The sequence below is a fragment of the Manis pentadactyla genome, chromosome 17, assembly GCF_030020395.1.
Source record: "Manis pentadactyla isolate mManPen7 chromosome 17, mManPen7.hap1, whole genome shotgun sequence".
NCBI lineage: Eukaryota > Metazoa > Chordata > Mammalia > Pholidota > Manidae > Manis > Manis pentadactyla.
The window spans coordinates 37920949-37943484 of NC_080035.1; the positions used below are offsets into that span (position 1 = coordinate 37920949).

The 22536-nt window shown below is 34.3% G+C and overlaps 1 protein-coding gene across 14 annotated transcripts in view; it reads right to left on the reverse strand.

Annotated features, from left to right (window-relative positions):
* Positions 1-22536, reverse strand: part of MYCBP2 (MYC binding protein 2) — a 269203-nt gene that overhangs the window by 191303 nt on the left and 55364 nt on the right. For all 14 annotated transcript variants that reach the window (XM_036893768.2, XM_036893769.2, XM_036893773.2 and 11 more), the window contains exons 9-15: positions 19191-19264; positions 18899-19037; positions 17392-17468; positions 16378-16582; positions 14819-14983; positions 12041-12199; positions 8170-8374 (exon numbers count right to left, since the gene is read on the reverse strand). In XM_036893768.2, coding sequence (XP_036749663.1) covers positions 8170-8374; positions 12041-12199; positions 14819-14983; positions 16378-16582; positions 17392-17468; positions 18899-19037; positions 19191-19264 — 1024 coding nt within the window. The remainder of the gene's footprint in view (positions 1-8169; positions 8375-12040; positions 12200-14818; positions 14984-16377; positions 16583-17391; positions 17469-18898; positions 19038-19190; positions 19265-22536) is intronic.

Genomic DNA, 22536 nt, shown 5'->3' on the forward strand with positions numbered 1-22536 from the left:
ACACAAGCCACTAGGGGTCGCAGTTGTCCCAGTAAAGAAAGGCCAGTAGCAAGTGAAAATTTTGGCCCTCCCAGCTGACAGTCAATAGCACCTGTCAACATGAAAAGGCAAAAAAATATGATCCAGACAAGACTAACCCAGACAGCTTCGGCATCTGCTACATCTTCCCCTGAGAAGGAACCTGGGGAGATAGATTTAACCAGTCTTCCGGAAAAAGAATTCAAAACAAAAGTCATAACCATGCTGATGGACTTGCAGAGAAATATGCAAGAACTAAGGAAGGAGAATTCAGAAATAAAACAAGCTCTGGAAGGACTTCAAAACAGAATGGACGAGATGCAAGAGACCATTAATGGACTAGAAAACAGAGAACAGGAACGCAGAGAAGCTGATGCAGAGAGAGATAAAAGGATCTCCAGGAATGAAAGAATTTTAAGAGAGCTGAGTGACCAATCAAAAAGGAAGAATATAAGAATTATAGGTATTCCAGAAGAAGTAGAGAGAGAAAAGGGGATAGAAAATGTCTTTGAAGAAATAATTCTTGAAAACTTCCCCAAACTAGGGGAAGAAATGGCCTCTCAGACCACAGAGGTACACAGAACTCCCATGACAAGGGATCCAAGGAGGGCAACACCAAGACACATAATAATTAAAATGGCAAAGATCAAAGACAAGGACAAAGTATTACAGGCAGCCAGAGAGAAAAAAAAGGTTACCTACAAAGGAAAACCCACCAGGCTATCATCAGACTTCTCAACAGAAACCGTACAGGCCAGAAGAGAATGGCATGATATACTTAATGCAATGAAACAGAAGGGCCTCGAACCAAGACTACTGTATCCAGCACGAATATCATTTAAATATGAAGGAGGGATTAAACAATTCCCAGACAAGCAAAAGTTGAGGGAATTTGCCTCCCACAAACCACCTCTACAGGGCATCCTACAGGGACTGCTCTAGATGGGAGCACTCCTAAAAAGAGCACAGAACAAAACACCCAACATATGAAGAAGGGAGGAGGAGGAATAAGAAGGGAGAGAAATAAAGAATCATCAGACTGTGTTTATAATAGCTCAACAAGCGAGTTAAGTTAGACAGTAAGATAGTAAAGAAGCTAACCCTAAACCTTTGGTAACCACAAACTTAAAGCCTGCAATGGCAATAAATTCATACCTTTCAATAATCACCCTAAATGTAAATGGACTGAATGCACCAATCAAAAGATACAGAGTAATAGAATGGATAAAAAAGCAAGATCCATCCATATGCTGCTTACAAGAGACTCACCTCAAACCCAAAGACACGCACAGACTTAAAGTCAAGGGATGGAAAAAGATATTTCAAGCAAACAACAGAGAGAAGAAAGCAGGTGTTGCAATTCTGGTATCAGACAAAACAGACTTCAAAATAAAGAAAGTAACAAAAGACAAAGAAGGACATTACATAATGATAAAGGGCTCAGTCCATCAAGAGGATATAACCATTATAAATATATATGCACCCAACACAGGAGCACCAACATACCTGAAACAAATATTAATAGAACTAAAGGAGGAAATAGAATGCAATGCATTCATTCTAGGAGACTTCAACACACCACTGACTCCAAAGGACAGATCCACCAGACAGAAAATAAGTAAGGACACAGAGGCACTGAACAACACACTAGAACAGATGGACCTAATAGACATCTACAGAACTCTACATCCAAAAGCAACAGGATACACATTCTTCTCAAGTGCACATGGAACATTCCCCAGAATAGACCACATACTAGGACACAAAAAGAGCCTCAGTAAATTCCAAAAGATTGAAACCCTACCAACCAACTTTTCAGACCACAAAGGCATTAAACTAGAAATAAACTGTTCAAAGAAAGCAAAAAGGCTCACAAACACATGGAGGCTAAACAACACGCTCCTAAATAACCAATGGATCAATGACCAAATCTAAATAGAGATCCAGCAATATATGGAAACAAATGAGAACAACAACACTAAGCCCCAACTTCTGTGGGACACAGCAAAAGCAGTCTTAAGAGGAAAGTATATAGCAATCCAAGCATATTTAAAAAAGGAAGAGCAATCCCAAATGAACGGTCTAATGTCACAACTATCGAAATTGGAAAAAGAAGAACAAATGAGGCCTAAGGTCAGCAGAAGGAGGGACATCATAAAGATCAGAGAAGAAATAAATAAAATTGAGAAGAATAAAACAATACCAAAAATCAATGAAACCAAGAGCTGGTTCTTCGAGAAAATAAACAAAATAGATAAGCCTCTACCCAGACTTATTAAGAAGAAAAGAGAGTCAACACAAATCAACAGTATCAGAAACGAGAAAGGAAAAATCACGACGAACCCCACAGAAATACAAAGAATTATTAGAGAATACTATGAAAACCTTTATGCTAACAAGCTGGGAAACCTAGGAGAAATGGACAACTTCCTAGAAAAATACAACCTTCCAAGACTGACCCAAAAAGAAACAGAAAATCTAAACAGACCAATTACCAGCAACGAAATTGAAGCGGTAATCAAAAAACTACCAAAGAACAAAACCCCCGGGCCAGATGGATTTACCTCGTAATTTTATCAGACATACAGGGAAGACATAATACCTATTCTCCTTAAAGTTTTCCAAGAAATAGAAGAGGAGGGGATACTCCCAAACTCATTCTATGAAGCTAACATCACCCTAATACCAAAACCAGGCAAAGACCCCACCAAAAAAGAAAACTACAGACCAATATCCCTGATGAACGTAGATGCAAAAATACTCAACAAAATATTAGCAAACCGAATTCAAAAGTACATCAAAAGGATCATACACCATGACCAAGTGGGATTCATCCCAGGGATGCAAGGATGGCACAACATTCGAAAGTCCATCAATATCATCCACCACATCAACAAAAAGAAAGACAAAAACCACATGATCATCTCCATAGATGCTGAAAAAGCATTTGACAAAGTTCAACATCCATTCATGATAAAAACTCTCAGCAAAATGGGAATAGAGGGCAAGTACCTCAACATAATAAAGGCCATCTATGAAAAACCCACAGCCAACATTATATTGAACAGTGAGAAGCTGAAAGCATTTCCTCTGAGATCGGGGACTAGACAGGGATGCCCACTCTCTCCACTGTTATTTAACATAGTACTGGAGGTCCTAGCCACGGCAATCAGACAAAACAAAAAAATACAAGGAATCCAGATTGGCAAAGAAGAAGTTAAACTGTCACTATTTGCAGATGACATGATACTGTACATTAAAAACCCTAAAGACTCCACCCCAGAACTACTAGAACTGATATTGGAATACAGCAAAGTTGCAGGATACAAAATCAACACATAGAAATCTGTGGCTTTCCTATACACCAACAATGAACCAACAGAAAGAGAAATCAGGAAAACAACTCCATTCACAATTGCATCAAAAAAAAATAAAATACCTAGGAATAAACCTAACCAAAGAAGTGAAAGACTTATATTCTGAAAACTACAAGTCACTCTAAAAGAAATTAAAGGGGACACTAACAGATGGAAACGCATCCCATGCTCATGGCTAGGAAGAATTAATATCGTCAAAATGGCCATCCTGCCCAAAGCAATATACAGATTTGATGCAATCCCTATGAAACTACCAGCAACATTCTTCAATGAACTGGAACAAATAATTCAAAAATTCATATGGAACCAGCAAAGACCCCGAATAGCCAAAGCAATCCTGAGAAAGAAGAATAAAGTAGGGGGGATCTCACTCCCCAACTTCAAGCTCTATTATAAAGCCATAGTAATCAAGACAATTTGGTACTGGCACAAGAACAGAGCCACAGACCAATGGAATAGACTAGACTATCCAGACATTAACCCAGACATATATGGTCAATTAATATTTGATAAAGGAGCCATGGACATACAATGGCGAAATGACAGTCTCTTCAACAGATGGTGCTGGCAAAACTGGACAGCTACATGTAGGAGAATGAATCTGGACCATTGTCTAACCCCATATACAAAAGTAAACTCAAAATGGATCAAAGACCTGAATGTAAGTCACGAAACCATTAAACTCTTGGAAGAAAACATAGGCGAAAACCTCTTAGACATAAACATGAGTGACCTCTTCTTGAACATATCTCCCCGGGCAAGGAAAACAACAGCAAAAATGAACAAGTGGGACTATATTAAGCTGAAAAGCTTCTGTACAGCAAAAGACACCATCAATAGAACAAAAAGGAACCCTACAGTATGGGAGAATATATTTGAAAATGACACATCCGATAAAGGCTTGACGTCCAGAATATATAAAGAGCTCACACGCCTCAACAAACAAAAAAACAAATAACCCAATTAAAAAATGGGCACAGGAACAGACGGTTCTCCAAAAAAGAAATACAGATGGCGAACAGACACATGAAAAGATGCTCCACATCGCTAATTATCAGAGAAATGCAAATTAAAACTACAATGAGGTATCACCTCACATCAGTAAGGATGGCTGCCATCCGAAAGACAAACAACAACAAATGTTGGCAAGGCTGTGGAGAAAGGGGAACCCTCCTACACTGCTGGTGGGAATGTAAGTTAGTTCAACCATTGTGGAAAAGCAGTATGGAGGTACATCAAAATGCTCAAAACAGACCTACCACTTGACCCAGGAATTGCACTCCTAGGAATTTACCCTAAGAATGCAGCAATCAAGTATGAGAAAGATCAGTGCACTCCTATGTTTATCGCAGCACTATTTACAATAGCCAAGAATTGGAAGCAACCTAAATGTCCATCGATAGATGAACAGATAAAGAAGATGTGGTACATATACACAATGGAATACTACTCAGCCATAAGAAAAGGGCAAATCCAACCATTTGCAGCAACATGGATGGAGCTGGAGGGTATTATGCTCAGTGAAACAAGCCAAGCGGAGAAAGAGAAATACCAAATGATTTCACTTATCTGTGGAATATAAGAACAAAGGAAAAACTGAAGGAACAAAACAGCACCAGAATCACAGAACTCAAGAATGGACTAACAGGTACCAAAGGGAAAGGGACTGGGGAGAATGGGTGGGTAGGGAGGGATAAGGGGGTGGGAGAAGTAGGGGGGTATTCAGATTAGCATGCATGGGGGAGTAGGAGAAAAGGGAGGGCTGTACAACACAGAGAAGGCAAGTAGTGATTCTACAACATTTTGCTACGCTGATGGACAGTGACTGTAAAGGGGTTTATAGGGGGCACCTGGTATAGGGGAGAGCCTAGTAAACATAATATTCGTCATGTAAGTGTAGATTAGTGATACCAAAAAAAAAAAAAAAAAAAGGGCAGTTCCTGTGTGGTAACCTCCAATGAGTTCTAAACAAGGGTATAAAGGGCATATAAAAGTGTAGGCAAAGGGTCTGTTTGTGTTTATACAGAGGATCAAAGCCTAATTGGGCAACCCCGAAAATGAACTAAGATACAATATGAAAAAGAACTTCCAACATCAGCACTCTCGGGAAGACTTATGCCAGAAGATGATCATCAAAAAACCCCAACAAAGATCCACGCACTGCTACAGCTGTAGATGCACTCATCCCACCAGTTCCTGGACTTGCCATGGGAATGAGGAAGGAGATATCTAAGATGGCCTGTGCATACAGTAAAACAACAAATTTGACTGGATCTATACTGTTGGAACTCAACCAAGAATTAGGAGAAGTGCAAATTGTAGCACTCCAAAATCTTACAACCACAGACTATTTATTGTTAAAAGAACATATGGGATATGAACAGTCCCCAGGAATGGGTTGTCCTAGTTTATCTGAATTCTCTCAGACTGTTTAAGTTCAGTCAGACAATATCCACCATATCATAGATAAGCTTTCACAAATGCCTAAGGTGCCTAACTGGTTTTCTTGGTTTCACTGGAGATGGCAGGTAATTACAGGTATGCTTTGGTTAGGTAACTATATTCCTATTATGTTAATGTGTGTGCACAATTTAATTAGTAGTTTAAAACCTATCCATGCTGAAGTTACTCTACAAGAAGATAATCAAAGAAATAATCAATCTTCCCAGGTTTTCTTCTGCCTGCTACTTCTATAGCTTTTCTTCTTCCTACCTAATCACAACCTTTAAATAGAACTCGTGCCACATGTCGAATTTACCGAGTATCATAATTCTTCCAAGTGGTAAAGACACCTCAAGACAAATGCTGGGCATAGAAGCCACAGGACATAAATATGCGAAGAAGTAAAAAGCTAACCTTTTCAAACAATAAGGCTTCTCTCTCACTTACCAACTTAACATTTCCCTGTATGGCCCTGGAAGATGACTGGTTAGCCAGAGACGGGTAAGATTCCTCAAGAGAGGAACAACCTAAGACAGGCACAGTCGCAGGGGGCCATCTGGTGAGAAAATGGGGAGCAGCAGAGGTGAGGCTTAGAACCTCCCCCTCATGTTCTGAGAGAAATCTTCTGCATACATGGATGTTTATTGCCCTCGTCTAGCTCGGATTAACACATAGTCTACAGGCACACACCTGATCATCTACATTTGCTCTCTTACAACACTAAACTCTGTTTTCTACCTTTATCTTGTATCTACCTACCACTTCAGCATTTTATTAAAAACAATAATAATAGAGAAATGTGGTATCCACATATAAATCAAGTTTAAAAATCAAATGAATATTCATATTTGAACTGACTGTGTATAGTTCATAATGCATGAACAAAACAGAAAGCTTCTGTGATGACTGCCCTTGCACTGTTCACCATGTAACTTATTCACTATGCAAGAATTTGTACTCCATGTAAGAATTTGTTCGTTATGCATCAGAAGATTGGAGACTGATGAAAATTAGGCTTGGGGTGGATTAATGATTGTGCATTGAGTATTGACCCCCCTATACAGAAATTTATTGTTGTTAACAACTATTTGATCAATAAATATGAGAGATGCCCTCACAAAAATATATATATATATATATATATATATATATATATATATATATATATATATATATATATATATAAACACACTTCCAATTGTAAAATAAATAAGTAACCGGGATGTAATGTATAGCATAAGGAATATAGTCAAAACATTGTAACAACTTGGTATGGTGATAGCTGGTACCTAGAATTATCATGTATATAAATGTTGAATCACTGTGTTGTACACCTGAAACTAATGTAATGTAATACTGTTGTCAACTACCCTTCAATAAAAAATAAAAATAAAAAAAAAAGACCATGAACCTTCAAAAAAAAAAATCACTATTTCAATAATCTAAAAGAAAAGGCTTGTAAATGATCTATTCATCTATGTTAGGCCAAGTATAAACCCAGAAATACAGTCGTCTTAGACCCAGAAATTATTTGGGGAGAAGGAGGTGTCAAATTAGGAAGGTGAAGGGGGGGAATGGCTGTCCTCACTCTGAGTTTTTCTTCACAAGATTCCCCCTACTTCCCAATGTCAGCTAATTATCCTAATCAGCCGACCTTAATGAAGAGAAGATCTATCATAATTAAGTTGATCTTACAAAGGATACCTTATTATATTATGTTGGTTATAGATGGCAACAACAACATAGGACTCAAAATTCTCGCTAACATTCTAGGGAAAAACCTGCATTATGATTCTGCTATACTCACATACTAACTTTCAAATAACAATAATACAAGACCCTGAAGAAAATAAGTAGTCCAACAAAGAGTAAAGTGATAAATTTAATAGGTAAAATACAATTTTAGAAGTGAAGAACTAGAACTAGAACTTCTACAATTACGAGCAGTAAATTAATTCCAAAAAATTACATATCCATAATTGAGTAAAGTATATATTTGATAATTCTAGTCAGAAAAGATTCATGTTCAACAAAAGTGAATGTATATTTGGTGTTAGAGCAGTCCTAGGAAAAGAATACAAATGAAGGCACAGCCCTCAGCTTTGAAGAAATGTATTATCTGTTTTTAAATAATGATTAAAATAAATTGGATGGAAGAAAAGCAACTTAAATAACATGACACTAAATTAGAAATTATTATAAGAGAAAACAATTTAAGAATTATAAGTACATGCCAACACAGTAGAATACACTCTGGAATAATTTTGAAAAGAAATGTGTTCTGCACATTTTTACTAATATTATACTCCTCTGTTATTAATCATCTTCTTACCCTCCAGGGACTCTGTCTGGACGCCCACTACTGACACAGCTGGCTCCATAGCCTGTACAGTCCCCACAGACAGTACACACCATGCACTGCTCCAGCTTCCACTTATGCATGCCTGGAGGGCACATCATGGACTTCTCATCTTTTTCATCTAATTCTTCTTCCAGGTCTTCATCCATTGCTGTTGCCATATTTTCAACTCCAAACCCTATTTGACAGATCAGTTTATAATTTTTATGTATATTATTCCCATATCTAAAAATATATTTCCCAATTAAAAAATACTTAACACATGCAACCCAAGTGAATATACAAAAAATGCTAAAAATATAAGAGCAAGCAAAATAAGGTTTAATTCAGGGACCACTAATAACTGCTCTCCCCATTTCCTTTCTGCAAAAAGAGGGAAGGCAGGAATATCTCTTGACTGTTACTTTCTATCAATCATACTTCAAGTTTTTTTCTAATTTTAGTGCCTCCTTTCCATCCTCACTGCCAACACTTACATTTAACAAACCAAATAAATTCTTCTAATCATACTCTAAGCCAAGAGTCCCTCCACTCTAGAATTCCCTCCCACTGCTAGCAATCACATTCTTAGAACTTAATCTTAGGACTTCACAATTTATAAATCTCCAATGTCTTTCTAAGTTCTTTAAAAAAAAAACTCCTCAGTATTATATAGTCAGTCATAATATGGCTCCCAAATTTCTCCAACCTCATTTCTTCCAAGAAAACTACATTCTACCTGAACCTAAATTTCCTCTGCTTTCTAAGCATCATGTGTCCTCTTACATAGTCAGGGCGTTTGCTCATTCTTGCTCCATCTGTGTCTATCTCATTTACAAGAGAAATTCCTCTTCAGCTTTCAAAAACTCAGCTAGGAAGTCATTTCCTATGAAAGCACTTACCACGTTTCCCAGGGAGTCAGTCACTATTTCCTCAAAGCCTGTTCATACTTCAATTACAACTTAATTTTGATATAATTCATTCAATTTTTTTGTTTTTGTTTAACATCTACTATGTCCCAGCCATTCTTTTATGGCAGAGTTAGCAACTTTTTTGTAAAGGTCCATATTGCAAACAATTTAGACTTCGTGGGACATAAAGGTCTCTGTCACATTTTAAATAGCACAAATGTAAAATCTATTCTTGGTTTGGAGAGCCACACAGAAGCAGGCCACTGAGTAGATCCAGCATCAGGTTATGGTTTGTAGACCTATGCTCTAGGAATTGAGGACCATAATAATGAACTATCATAAAGCTCATAGTCCAGTGAGAAGGACAGATACTAATCAAATCACCATACAGAAAAGTGTAAATTACAACCGAGATAGGACTATGAAAGAATATACAGTGCTACAAGAGCATATAATGGAAAGAGCAAATCTATGGGAATCAAATTTTTTATGTTTACCTTTCTTTAGACTTAGGTCGTCAAAGTCAAGGTATAACTCATCCACTTTATCTCTTATTCTTAGTCAACCTTATTGTCTTACCACTTATACTTTTCTATTGGTCTGTCTAATCAAGAAATAAATTCAAAGAACATATAGTTTTCTTTTATGCAACTTCAAATCTGTGGAGGTTGGGAAATTAGATAACCAAGTGCTGGATAACTATGCCTACAGTTAGAATAAAACAATGCTGAAGAAGGCCTGAATGACTATTTTTAATAACAATAGCTAAGATACATTGAGTAACCACCTGTACCTGGGTCTACATGTATTACTCTTCTAGTCATACTAACAGTACTATAACTATTCTCTTCAAATTAATCTCTAAATTCAAAGCAATCCCAATCACATAGCTAAATAGAAAAACTGATTCTCATCCATATAGAAAATAAAGGCTCCAACCTAACTACATCAAGCAAAAATTTATAAAGAAAAAATGAAAAACTTGTAGTCAAAATTTAAAAGTTATATACAACAAATGAAACTGTAAGTAAATGTAAAAGATAAGACAGTCCAAAGTTAAAAAAAAAAGATAGTCAAGTTAGTCAAGATAGGTTAGTCAAAGATATGTGCAACACATACAACATATTAAAAGATCCCTATAAAATCAGTAAGAAAAAGGCAAAGTAAGAAAAGTTTGAAGAGACAGTCAACATACTATTAATAATCAAGGGAATGCAAATTAAAAGAAAATATGAGACCCAGCAATACTACTCCTAATTATATACCCAAAAGAAATGCACAGATTTTTTCAGACACATACTACAAATGTTCACAGCAAAACTATTCCTAATAACCTAAACTAAAAACTATTCTAATGTCCATAATAATAGAAAAGATTTTAGAACTGTGGCATATTTATACAAATTACAATTTAATACTACACAGTTATTAGAGTGAACAATCTTTAGTGAAAATATGGATGAATCTCATAGAGTTGAGTAAAAAGAAACTATACATAAAAGAGTTCATACAATATGATTCCACTTTAAGTACAGAAGTTTGCAAAATTATTCTATGGTTTTAATTGGAGAGATACATAGTAATTAATGATTCTGCAATCTGTGTTCATTTTGTGTCTTACACTGCTAGTCTGCTTTCCAATTCATTGCTTACTAACAGAGTGGGTATGGTTTCTATTAAGTAAGAAATCTTTTAACAATTTTATTTTGGCTATTACAAAATTTACAGTAAGAGTCCAGAATATAGGTATAAATTTATGTCAAATGTTCACAAGAGTTTCAGAGTAATAAAGAAACAATTTTGTTCAGCTTAGAGCTTTTATAAAATAATCTGAATATATATTTATATCACATATAGTAAACTAACTGCTTCTCTTCTCTTTAACAAGTAGATATTATCCAAAACTTTGGTTCACTAGTTTAGCAAGAAGAAAAAGGATTTCCACTTTGGAGTGAAGCACTTCTTTTTTCTTCATTCTTCCTTCTTTTTTTAGAATCAATTTGCTCTAATAGACTTGCTTTAAAAACCAAAGTATTTTAAGTACACATGCATATAAATAAGAAAAAAACAGGGAGCTCTTGATATCAGATGAGTCTGCCATCAAGAAGGCTCCAAAAGAGCTAAATTTGTTTTTGTTAACTTACACAAATATTAATCTTCAAACTCATTTGTACTTTAAACACAGTTCGATGCTTATTGCTAATAATACACATTTCTTATTTCCCAGTCCACACAAAATTAAAAACAAAAAAGAAAACGAATAGTAATGAAGAGTATAGGATAGCACTGATAGCAGGCAGAGCAAAAGGCAACACCAAGAAAGAAGTAAACACAAAGTATGCCAAAAAAACCCAAAAAGCAAAAACAAAAACCAATCACAACAAGCATGGCAAAGGATAAAACCGTATTTTCCCTTCAGCAGACTGAGCGTTGGGACGAAGGATACAGTGGCAAAGGTACATCTACAGTTTAGCTCTTCATAAAGGGTCAACAGTCTTAAGGATCATCCATTTGACAAGAACTGATTAAATTACAGGTAGCACAAGCTGATAAATCAGAAGAGAGTGTTTGCCAGACAGACTGCTGCCAACGATGGTTGAAACTGAAAGCATGTGGTATAAAAGGAACTAATAACAAAGTTTGAAGAATGTACTTTTCTGGAAGAATAATTTGGTCACCAAAAATGCTAAATCAAAGAGATGCTCTTATATTTTATATAAAATTAAGGAAAACACATAAGTAAGCAAACTCATTTGCTCAGAAATTGAAAGTCTAAAGTGTATTTCGTTATTTCAGCGATATGCTGTCAAATAAATAATACAATAGTTTTCCTAATTTTAAGTATGAAATTAAAGAGCCACTGGTTCCTAAAAGAGTAAGATTCTTCACCATGTTGTTCTGAAAAAACTAATGAAAAGAACACAAAATTTAATATCCACACATTGAAAACCTACCTTTCCCCCCTTGATTCATGGCACCAGTGTCTCGCCCACACTGTCCTTTATTATTCACACCAAATGTCCAAACTTCTCCATTCTTCATTAAAACACAAGTATGGGCTTTGCCCATAGCCACTTGAGTTACAAAATGGCCCTTCAAATCTGTTACCAAACCTACAGAAAACGTACAAATTTGTTAAGAACAAGAAAAAACCCTTTCTGAGCCTAGGAAATCATCCATAATGTAAAAGAACCACCTCAATGTATAACTTTTCATTTCTGGGATGAAAGAACCTACCAAAATGGGAAATAAGTAATGAAAAGACTGGCAGAGTATCAATAAATTAATTCTGTAATTTCATAATGAAGCTTCAAAATCTTAAAATGTAATCATCCAGACTTGGGACAAATCTTTACTGTGACATTAGCTCAAGCCTGCTTCTCCTGAATGCTTTCTTCTCCTGAAAGCCTGCTTCTCCTGAATGTTTGCTCTAAATGGCAACACTTCTCATCAATTCTCAAAAAGGTCACTACTTCTCAAACTTTCCTGGTCTAAACACAAAGGAGCCTATAAGTCATGCACTTTGCCTGCTTTGACCTGCCTCAGCAAAACAAAGTAAAATACTCACCAGAGTACACTGAAATAACACTGTTTTTGTAGAAGTCTAAGATTTCCAAAGCAGTATTTTTCAACCCTTTTTAATCTACATGTTTTCTTCCACAATCTAATATATAGCTAGTTCCTAAATTTCATTTATTCACATATTACTTTCACTGTAATTGCCATATCCAAGTACCATCCATATTTGTATTTTCTGCATTTGTTTTAAATTGACTGAAGCATGTTTAACCTTATTGAGTACTAACAATAAAAATCAAAAACTGTTGATTATTTCCAACATACACTAAAATAAAAACTTTTTAAAAAATTAAAGTATTTGTTTTATTTAAATTACAAATAGTAATATAATTCTCATATCATGCTTTGGGAAAACAATTCTACATTATTAGCTCAGATACAACTTAAGGTAACCTTCCCTTCCAGCTTAGGTCTTTTTTGTTAAGTACACCTCAAAAAATCCCATTTTAGTATTGGTGACCCTAGAACAATGCAGGGGATAGGGGAGCTGATCCTCCATGCAATCAAAAATGTGCATCTAACTTTTGATGATTCACAAACTTAGTTACAAATAGCCTATTAATGACCAGATGCCTTACTGATGACATAAACAGTCCATTAACCCATATTCTGTATGTTATACATCTTATACACTGTATTCTATAATAAAGTAAGCTACAGAAAAGAAAATGCTTTTTTTAAATTGTCAGATACCTCTGAAGTTTTTTCCAATGCATTTAATAAAAAGAATCCATGGATAAGTGGACCCACACAGTCCAAACCTGTGTTGTTCAAGGGTCAACTATATTTCACATGCTTGAGAAAGATATGGATATACAGCAATAGGATTTATTACTACTAACAGTAATACCAGTATACATCTTGAGTCCTTAAATGTGCCAGGCTCTGTGGTAGGAATTTTATAAGCAGTGTCTCCTGTAATCTAACAATCATATGAAACCGATACAGTCATTAACTCCCTTTTGCAGGTGGAAAAAAAAAATGAAACACAAGCTCTGAAAAGATAATTTAAGCTAGTTAGCCAACAAAAAGGTTCCAGTGTCAGGATTTGAGCCTACATCCATAAGCATAAAACCATAACTCTCTGATATTTAAGTTCTAAAATGTCCAGCTGTCTCTGACATCCTCAAAAAGAAAGGGGGCAGGTTTGTCTGGTCCACGAATTCCTGACATACGGTCAGTTCTCAGTAAATATTTGGTAAATAAATGCACAAGTTTCTATCAGGTCTAGCCAAGAGGATTTTAGCAAGAAATATTTATATTAAATATTATTTTAAAACTATAAGGCCCACCCCCAAATTTTGATTCACTGACAGTTGAGGGCAACTGAGAATCTAAATGTTACCAACATTAAGTCAACCCACATGTCACCTGAGTATAGTTCATCTTAATAATTGTTATAAATACTTGATGTATGTCATTTCCCCAGCAGGAACAATCACTTAAACTTCCAATCAGAAGCTTTATTAATTCTGGTTTTCTTTTTACAAAGAAATTCATAGGCCTTACATATCTATCTCATATAGAATCCTTCTAAGTGTGTTGCCATATTATTATCATTCCTAAATGCTAGAAAGAAAATCCAGCATCCAAGTATGACAAGTTTTTGAGATTACAGTTTAAAAAATATAAAACTCTTTACCTGGCTAGTTCTATTCCTCACAGCCACCACTTAAGCTTTTGATTTATCAGTCACACAGTCACTTAAGTAATTCTTGAGATCCAACCATTTGCCAGACATTGCTGGGCATTGGAACTGTAACAGTAAATAAGAGAGATAGTCCCTCCCTAACTACCTAAAGGGAGATAAATAACTCATCAACTACAAATCAGTTAAGTTATGAAAATCATTTCCCCAGGATACTACCAGCAACACGTCACATGAGCATCTTAATTTAGTCAGGGAAAGCTCTCCAGAGAAAGTAATAGCTAAAGTAGAGGTGCACTTGCCAAGCCTCAGAATGGGTCTACATGAAACTAGTGACAGCGTTCCAGCAATAGGACAGGAAGGAATAACAAAATGTTGTATTTGGAAAGAAATGTGAAAAATGTAGAGAAAGCATGCTCCAGATGTTAATTTTCTAGACATATCTTCACAAAACATAATGTCTACTATTGTACTTCTTTGCATAAACATGAAATGTTTAACTTACTTGTATTATCAGAGTAAATGGCATCCTTTCCAAACATGTATAGCTCTCCATCTTTAGAAATAACAGAACTACTTCCATTATTGCAGGCTGTATACACCACAATCTTTCCTTCCATCTTAATTATCTTTTTAGGTTTATAGGGTTTTGATTGCCGTCTGCTCTTAGCTTAAAAAAAATTAAATTAATCTAAGGCATCTATGTACAAATTAAAGAAATGGCTTGTATATAAAGCCCAACGAAAAAACATATTATATGCACTGAGGATACAGTTTGTTTATTTATTTTCACAAAGGCCTGCACTTCCCAACATGTCATTTAAAATGAGTCAATCTACAAGCTTCATCTGGTTAATATTTAGGCTATCACGTCAAATCTTCTTTGTAGCAGACTGAAATTTCCAATGGAAAACACCAATTTTCTACCAAACTTTTGGGAAGCCCAATCTCTAGATTAGCTATTTACATTATCAACACCTCTCAAACTCCACCTAACATGTATTTTTATGCTAGATCCTAGAAAATAAAAATTATGTCCTCACTCATTCAACATATATTTATTAAGCAGCTAAACCTAGTCAATGAGATTGTAATGCAGGGAAATATACATATGAAGGGAGAGCAAATAAATTTAAATATGGATCATGATTCAAGCAGCTTTTGCTCTCAAAAACTAAATCCCCAAAATAAGCAAAAGATGGGAAATATCAGTCTTCTGTTCCTTCAGTCAACCCTAGTTCTTGCATGCCTTTCAGAAGGAAAATACATATTGTTGTGCTGGGTACAATTCCAGGGCTTAAAATAGCATTATATTTTTTCATATAACATGATCCACATACATATGTATGGCAACTACATTATCTGGTGCTCAAGCAAAAAAGGAAAAATGTCTTACGAATGCTAGAAGGAAAAACTGGCTGTACTGAATTTTCTGAGCTATGATATACACTTCATGGCTATTTTCAGGGATTTTTTTCAAGGCAACTTTTATTTATAGGATTTTCATGTTAGATATTGACTTCACACCTAATCCTCATAACATGTTACTCCACTGTGCTGCAATGCAGAAGCATAGAAGTTACAAAAAGAATAATCCTTCTGACACTGAGGAAGACTGAACGGAAGTATAGGAAAGATAAGACATAAACAAAATTGTTTATTTTTCATTGCTTAGGAATACTTCATCACAGAGAAATAACACCAAGAACAGTGACCCGTAACTGACACTATTATACAAGGTTACAAAAGTTTATTTCAATATGAAACATATATTCCTTTAAAAATTTTGGATCACCTAAAAGAATATATTGGAATAAGTAAGTTTTTAAAAATAACACCAACTGATAAAACAGATGAATAGAGATATAAAAATTCATGAATATGAACTCTAGAATGAAATCAGCAATCACAGTTCTTTAATGAACAGTGCATCACTACCATTAACTGATTATGCCCCAAAGTAAAATCCTCTAACAGTGAGGTTAGTGCTACTGAAACGAATATACACTATGTTAACAAATTCCACAGTAGTTTTACTTATGTGCACTTGGCCAGTCAACTTACTTGACTCTCCGTCTTCTCCTTTACTAGCAGATCCTGTAAAGAATATGCTTCCATCTTCTGCAACTAAAAGGGCGTGGGAGCCATCATGTCCAACTGAGAAGTGAACAATTTTTGGAGATTTTGTAATTGGTAGCTCAACCCATTTTCCTGCTGAAGGACCACCTTGTTTGATTCCAAGACTCTGGTATTTGCCGGTGTAATATATCTTATGTATGAGGGGAACAAAAAAAGGAATTATAGTGCCTTTTGGAGTAGTACACTTTCATATTTTATTGAAAACAAAAATAACAAGAACCCAAACTCTTTTTTTTTACACTATTCAACTTCTGTGAGCTGAACAGGAGAGAAATGTCAAATTTTTCCAATGACACAGTTCACAGTAGTTTTTCATATCTATTCAGGATAGTTATAATCTTTGAAAGTATATAAATATACTCCAAACTCACAACAGTATGAAATGCATAAAATTCTCAATTCATTTTTCCCAGCATAAAAAGCCTATATATAAATATACTGTATTTGCCTAGCAGTTTTAATTTTCAGAATCCTTTTAATTACCTTATTTTATTTATTTATTTACTAGTAAGTCAGAAGATTCTCTCTATAGATTGACCTCCACAATCTATAACTTAATTTAGTGTGTCCCTACTTCCCTCAACTTGTAGTCTGCATATTTCTGCACATTTACAGAAATTTGCAATGGATATCCTATTTATCAAAATACAAAGAAAATGTGAATTCCCCCCAACTCTAAGAATTACACAAAGAGCTCCATAATTAAACTAAATATTCATAAAAATTGAACATTTTATAGTTTTATAGTCTTAAATGTCACCATTTTCTTTCATACTATTTCAACATGAATAAAAATTTACCATATAAAGAACATAAATTTTAAATAAAAATTTTAAATATGATTGTTTGAATATATGAACTATGTAAATTAATCAACTAACTATACCAACTATCTCTTAAAGCAGAGAATGTTAATTTTTAATACCAAGAGTAATTTACCTTTCCATTGGCTGTTTTCATTAGTGCAAACTCTCGTCCTGCACCAAGAATTGCTGACTCTTCATCAAATCCTGTACCTGAAAAAACAACAAAACTGATAAATACTATTATATTTTAATATGAATAACTTCAAACACTACTTGCACTATTTTGAGTGATTAAAAAAGTAATTAAAATCAATTAATATCATTCAAAAACAAGAATAAGAAAATGTCATATGCCTGAATTTTTTTTTAAATTAACAGTAGGAACACTATTCCAAGGAAATAAAGTAAACATAAGTTTTTAGTTTGTTCCAAACTCATGACAAATTAATTTTTAAAATATAAAAAATTTAAATAAATATCAGCAATCTTTCTTGAATTGATGAATGAATGAGCAAATTTTTACTGAGCATCTATTTGCAATTAGACATTTTATAATGCATGAACCTTTTCCTATTTGATACTTAAACTATATTGCCTGGTTTACAAATAAGCAAATATAAAACTTGTTGAGGTTTAAAGACTTTTGGGCTTGACCAATATCATGCAGATATTTGAAATAAGGTGTTTTAGATTCTCTGTTCCATTCTTCTTTCTACAGAAAAACATTTCATGTAGTGACTCCATGAATTTGAATTCATATCTGTGCACATACACACATTTAAAATAATTTCAATCTGTAAAACTATGAGTATGTAATTATATATGGTACATGATTTTATCCAATTATACAAACTAGTAATTAGCTTATAGGCTTTTCTAAATTAAAAACTACCATTTCAATTCAGTATTTGTCTATAGTAGAATTACAAAAATACTATATAATTAAATAAATATGCAAAGTAAATCACTAATATCAATTTCATTAAATTTAATGAGAAGGCAGTCAAGAAAGGTGAGTCTTGCAAAGAATCTCATAAGTTAAAAGCTGGCCCTTTAAACCTGAAGTAGCATGGCAAAAGTTGAGACCCTCATGGGAACTAGTGATCCTAATTACTGTTAAGATGCTGCAAGAGTAAGTACAGTAAGTCCAAGAAATACTCTCTGACTGTATTTCTGTATCCAGATGAAAGATTATTAATCAGTTTGTTAGGCCAATAACCATTTTCACACTCTGTGGGATATTCTCTGGCTATCCTGAAAATCTGTTCAAATAAAATTTAAAGGTTTCAATAACAGAACTATTCAAATTACTCTAGTTACATTCACAAGAGAAGCTTTTAAAATTTCAAATACTGAATAAAGATGAAGCATATACACTAGTGATGTCCACAAGTGCTGTCTATCTATAATTCTTATCAAATTGAAGTTGATTTTTTGTGCCCTATTCAAAATGAAAATAGAAAATCATTAGTCACTTCCTTAAAATAATGTTCATATATATGTTTCCTAGTACTTACACATATTAATTTATATATGTGCTTTATAGTTTCATACGCTGGTGAAAACACAATGTTAGTTTTCAAAAGAATAAAGAACTTGAAAATTGAAATATGGCAAAGAGATTTAGTTGACCATCTTACTTATAATATGCAAGTCCTTTTCCAGATCAAATAGTGAGATACCACAGGCGTGTAAGCATTTTCTGGCCAGCTTAAGCTGTAATTCTTGTTGTAGCACTGGTTCAGTGCTTGTGGCAAATATTCTGACAACAAAGCCATCCTAAAAGAAAAAGAACATCCATAGTATGGTGGCACATAAATCAGTCTTTTAAGGCTCTACATCCTGTCTAAAAAAAAAAACAGAAACAAAGACAAATAATTTATAAGAAAGGGATTCCATTTACACCAGTTGCTCATGATTCAGAGTACTTACATCTCTTGAAGCAGCTATCTGATTAATATATTCTCCATCAGTGAATAAAATATTCTGACCTTCAGTGTGGCAATCTGTGAAAAAGAACAAAAATAATTATGCTACAATAGAAACACTTCACAAAATGACTTTACTCCTCTGTTGAAGTCACAATGAGAGTTCTTCACGCAATAAGGATAAACTTAAACTCAAACAGAGATTGTGCTTTTTAGTAAAGAATTACAAATTAGCAGAAACTAAATAATTCAACTAATAATACTAATTACATTTTGTGCTTACATTTATAAATCTTCCATAATCAAGGACCTGAGAACCCACCTAATTTCAAAATGAGTTAGTATTAGATATAGTCTGATATGACATGCACCACAATGAACAAACTATAATGTTGGTTATAATTATTTCAATACAATCACATGCAATGTAGGCAACTCTACCCTCAGACAAACATCACAGTCATTAGTGTCACAGAAAAATACAGATAGAACTAAAGCTCTTCTATTTGAGGTCTATGATGTCCAGCTACAGATATCCCTTGCTTTATAAAATATAACTGGTTGTAGAGTTTCCACTTAGAAGTTTACTTATTTCCAGAATTGTTAGCATTTAGCATGCTATATATACTTTAATGTTCATCCTTCATATAACAGACAAATCTATGCTTACGTATTTCTTTTTATATAAAAGTACTTATATATTTTGCCTGGAATACCGTATTTTGTCAATATAGTTTATATCCCTGTTGTACAGTGGATGACACACTTTGATTGAAATAACGCCCAAACACTATAGCAAGGGATACCGGTATTACAGAAGGACCACTGGGACATGTGTTAGTGACTGCTACTAAATAACATGAAACTACAAGCAAAATCAACAGCTAAGTCTAAACCATATCCTTTTGGAAAACCAAATGTTCAGCAAGCACGTATAAAAGCACACACACTCCCAAAGAAACTGCAGGGAACTAGGATGAATCTCTCCATTAATTACAACACCAAAAAAGTGTATTTTATTTTTATTTGCACCTGAATCAACAAAACATAAAATTCTGTTTTTGGAATGCAGTAATGGAGCCCACCCATATAAACTGGATTATGCTATCTCTTTGCCCAGGAGCTTCATACTAGCATACTTCCTTATTATAAATATGCAAAACACAGGCAGACCCTTACCAAATAGAGAATTCAGTGATCACAAACTGGAAATACAAACTGGGAGACAAGGCCCACTGGTAGCCCAAGAGACTTGATAATCAAAGAGAGGAGAAATCGAAAGAAAGAGTTCCTAGTCCACTGTACAGAATACAAAGAGGCGCAAGAAAGATGCTTCTCAAGCTCTAAGCAGTAAGATTTTAAACTAAAAAGCAAAGAAGAAAAACTCATTATAATTTCAGATAAATGCAGGGGTGAGGAGTGAAGCGGCGCAAGAAGAGTAGCAAAAACTCATGATCCGAGGCAACCTGTCACCACACATGGAGAGTAAATGACATAAGGACACAGTATCAAAGGTATGCGAACACATAAAGGCTATAATGACAATTAATAGAAGAAAAAAATGTTTAAGTTCACCAATGCTAGGTTGAAAATATCTATAAACTAAACTGAAAGATAAGTTGGAACTTGAAGCTCAAGGAATTACCAGATTTATGTCAATTTTAAAAATGGTACTTATTACCATTTATAAACCTGACAATTCACCTATGCTCCTTCTTGAAGGGAAAACAACAGAGCAGAGTTGTCTCTAGCCAGAAAAAAAAAAAAAAAAAAAAAAAGTACTAATGAAGAAATTGCAGTCCAGGTCAAAGAAATAGAAGAATGACAACGGCTTTCTTCAGGCTTGAGGGCAAGTCTTCCTGCTGTGCGGTTTCAAAAGATTTTCTCTCTATCCTTTCTTTATCCATCACGTAATGTTCTAAGACAGTATCTTCGGGAACATATCAAGCAACATCTGCCAGTCTGGAAGATACATAACATAGGACTATCCTCCCAAAGTTCTGTCCATTCTTCACCATGAATATGTTACATATTTATGAAACATAGAAAGCCACATTTGTACTGTTAGAAGTCACATTTCATATGCTAAATGATGCAGAGGGATGATACATGGTGGAGTAAGTAAAACAGCTGTAAGACCACTTTCAAAAGGTCTTCTCATTCACGTCACTATAAAATAATCAGGGTTTCTCAGAAGTAAATCCTTTACATTAGTATCCATCTGTCGGGGCAAAAGGGATGGTTAAGAATTTTTCTTCCAGGACATTACACTAAGATGACTTGCACAAATAGCGACTGACAGGGATGTTCATTACAGTGTAACTTATATGGCAAAAATATTGGAAGAAAATTCTATTCCAATATATTCACCAAGGGAATATTTATACCATTATGATGATGTTGTAGAAGACTATCTGATGGCCTGAAAATATATTCAGAATATTAAGTGAAAGAGATAGGTTAAAAAATCAATAGGTAGCATATGATCACTTTTTTACAAGTATGTACATATACATAGGAAAATGACAAGAAGATATTCACCAATATGTTAACAGTGTTATATATGGGAGATGGATTACAATTAATTTTTTTTTTGCTTGTAAGACACTTATACATTAAATATGATTACTTTCAATATACATATGTATGTGGGTAAGTTTATGTACATTATTATTTAAAATTATTATTATTATTATTATTATTATTATTATTATTATTATTATTAGAACCAGAGACATGGCCCAGAACTTGTGATGATTTGAAAAATAATACCAAACAAACCCCTGCAGATGTATCTGAAAACAGTTATTTACAAAACAGCTTTAATAAGTCATGTTTTACAACATAGCTTTATTTGTGAAACACATATGAAATGTGGCATTTACCTTAACATCATGTCATGTACACTAATTTGGATACACGCATACCTAGCAATGTTCAAGTAATGTTTATTTGAAGTTTTGATGGAGTTATTTGATAATGATAAAGTATAAAGAATACTTTAAATTTAAGAAACAGCCTGTGAGCAATTATCCTTCAAAATGTGTTCTTCAGAAGTAGTTCTCAATTATTTTCAGATGGTGAAGTGCATAGAAATAATATAGCTGCTTACCATGAAATTACTGATAGACACATTAAACTCCTTTAGGATGTATTAAAGGTATAAGCAAATTCAAAGAACGTATGCATAATATATTATACATTTGCCCAGTACTTCACAAAATTTAAGATTCACTGCCTCAGAATTTAGACAGCAAAGTGATTTCAGTGATAAATATATATGTACAAACTCAAAGCAAAATGAATTGTATCCAAAGTGCCTTATCAGAGTATTATTACAAAGTTAAATG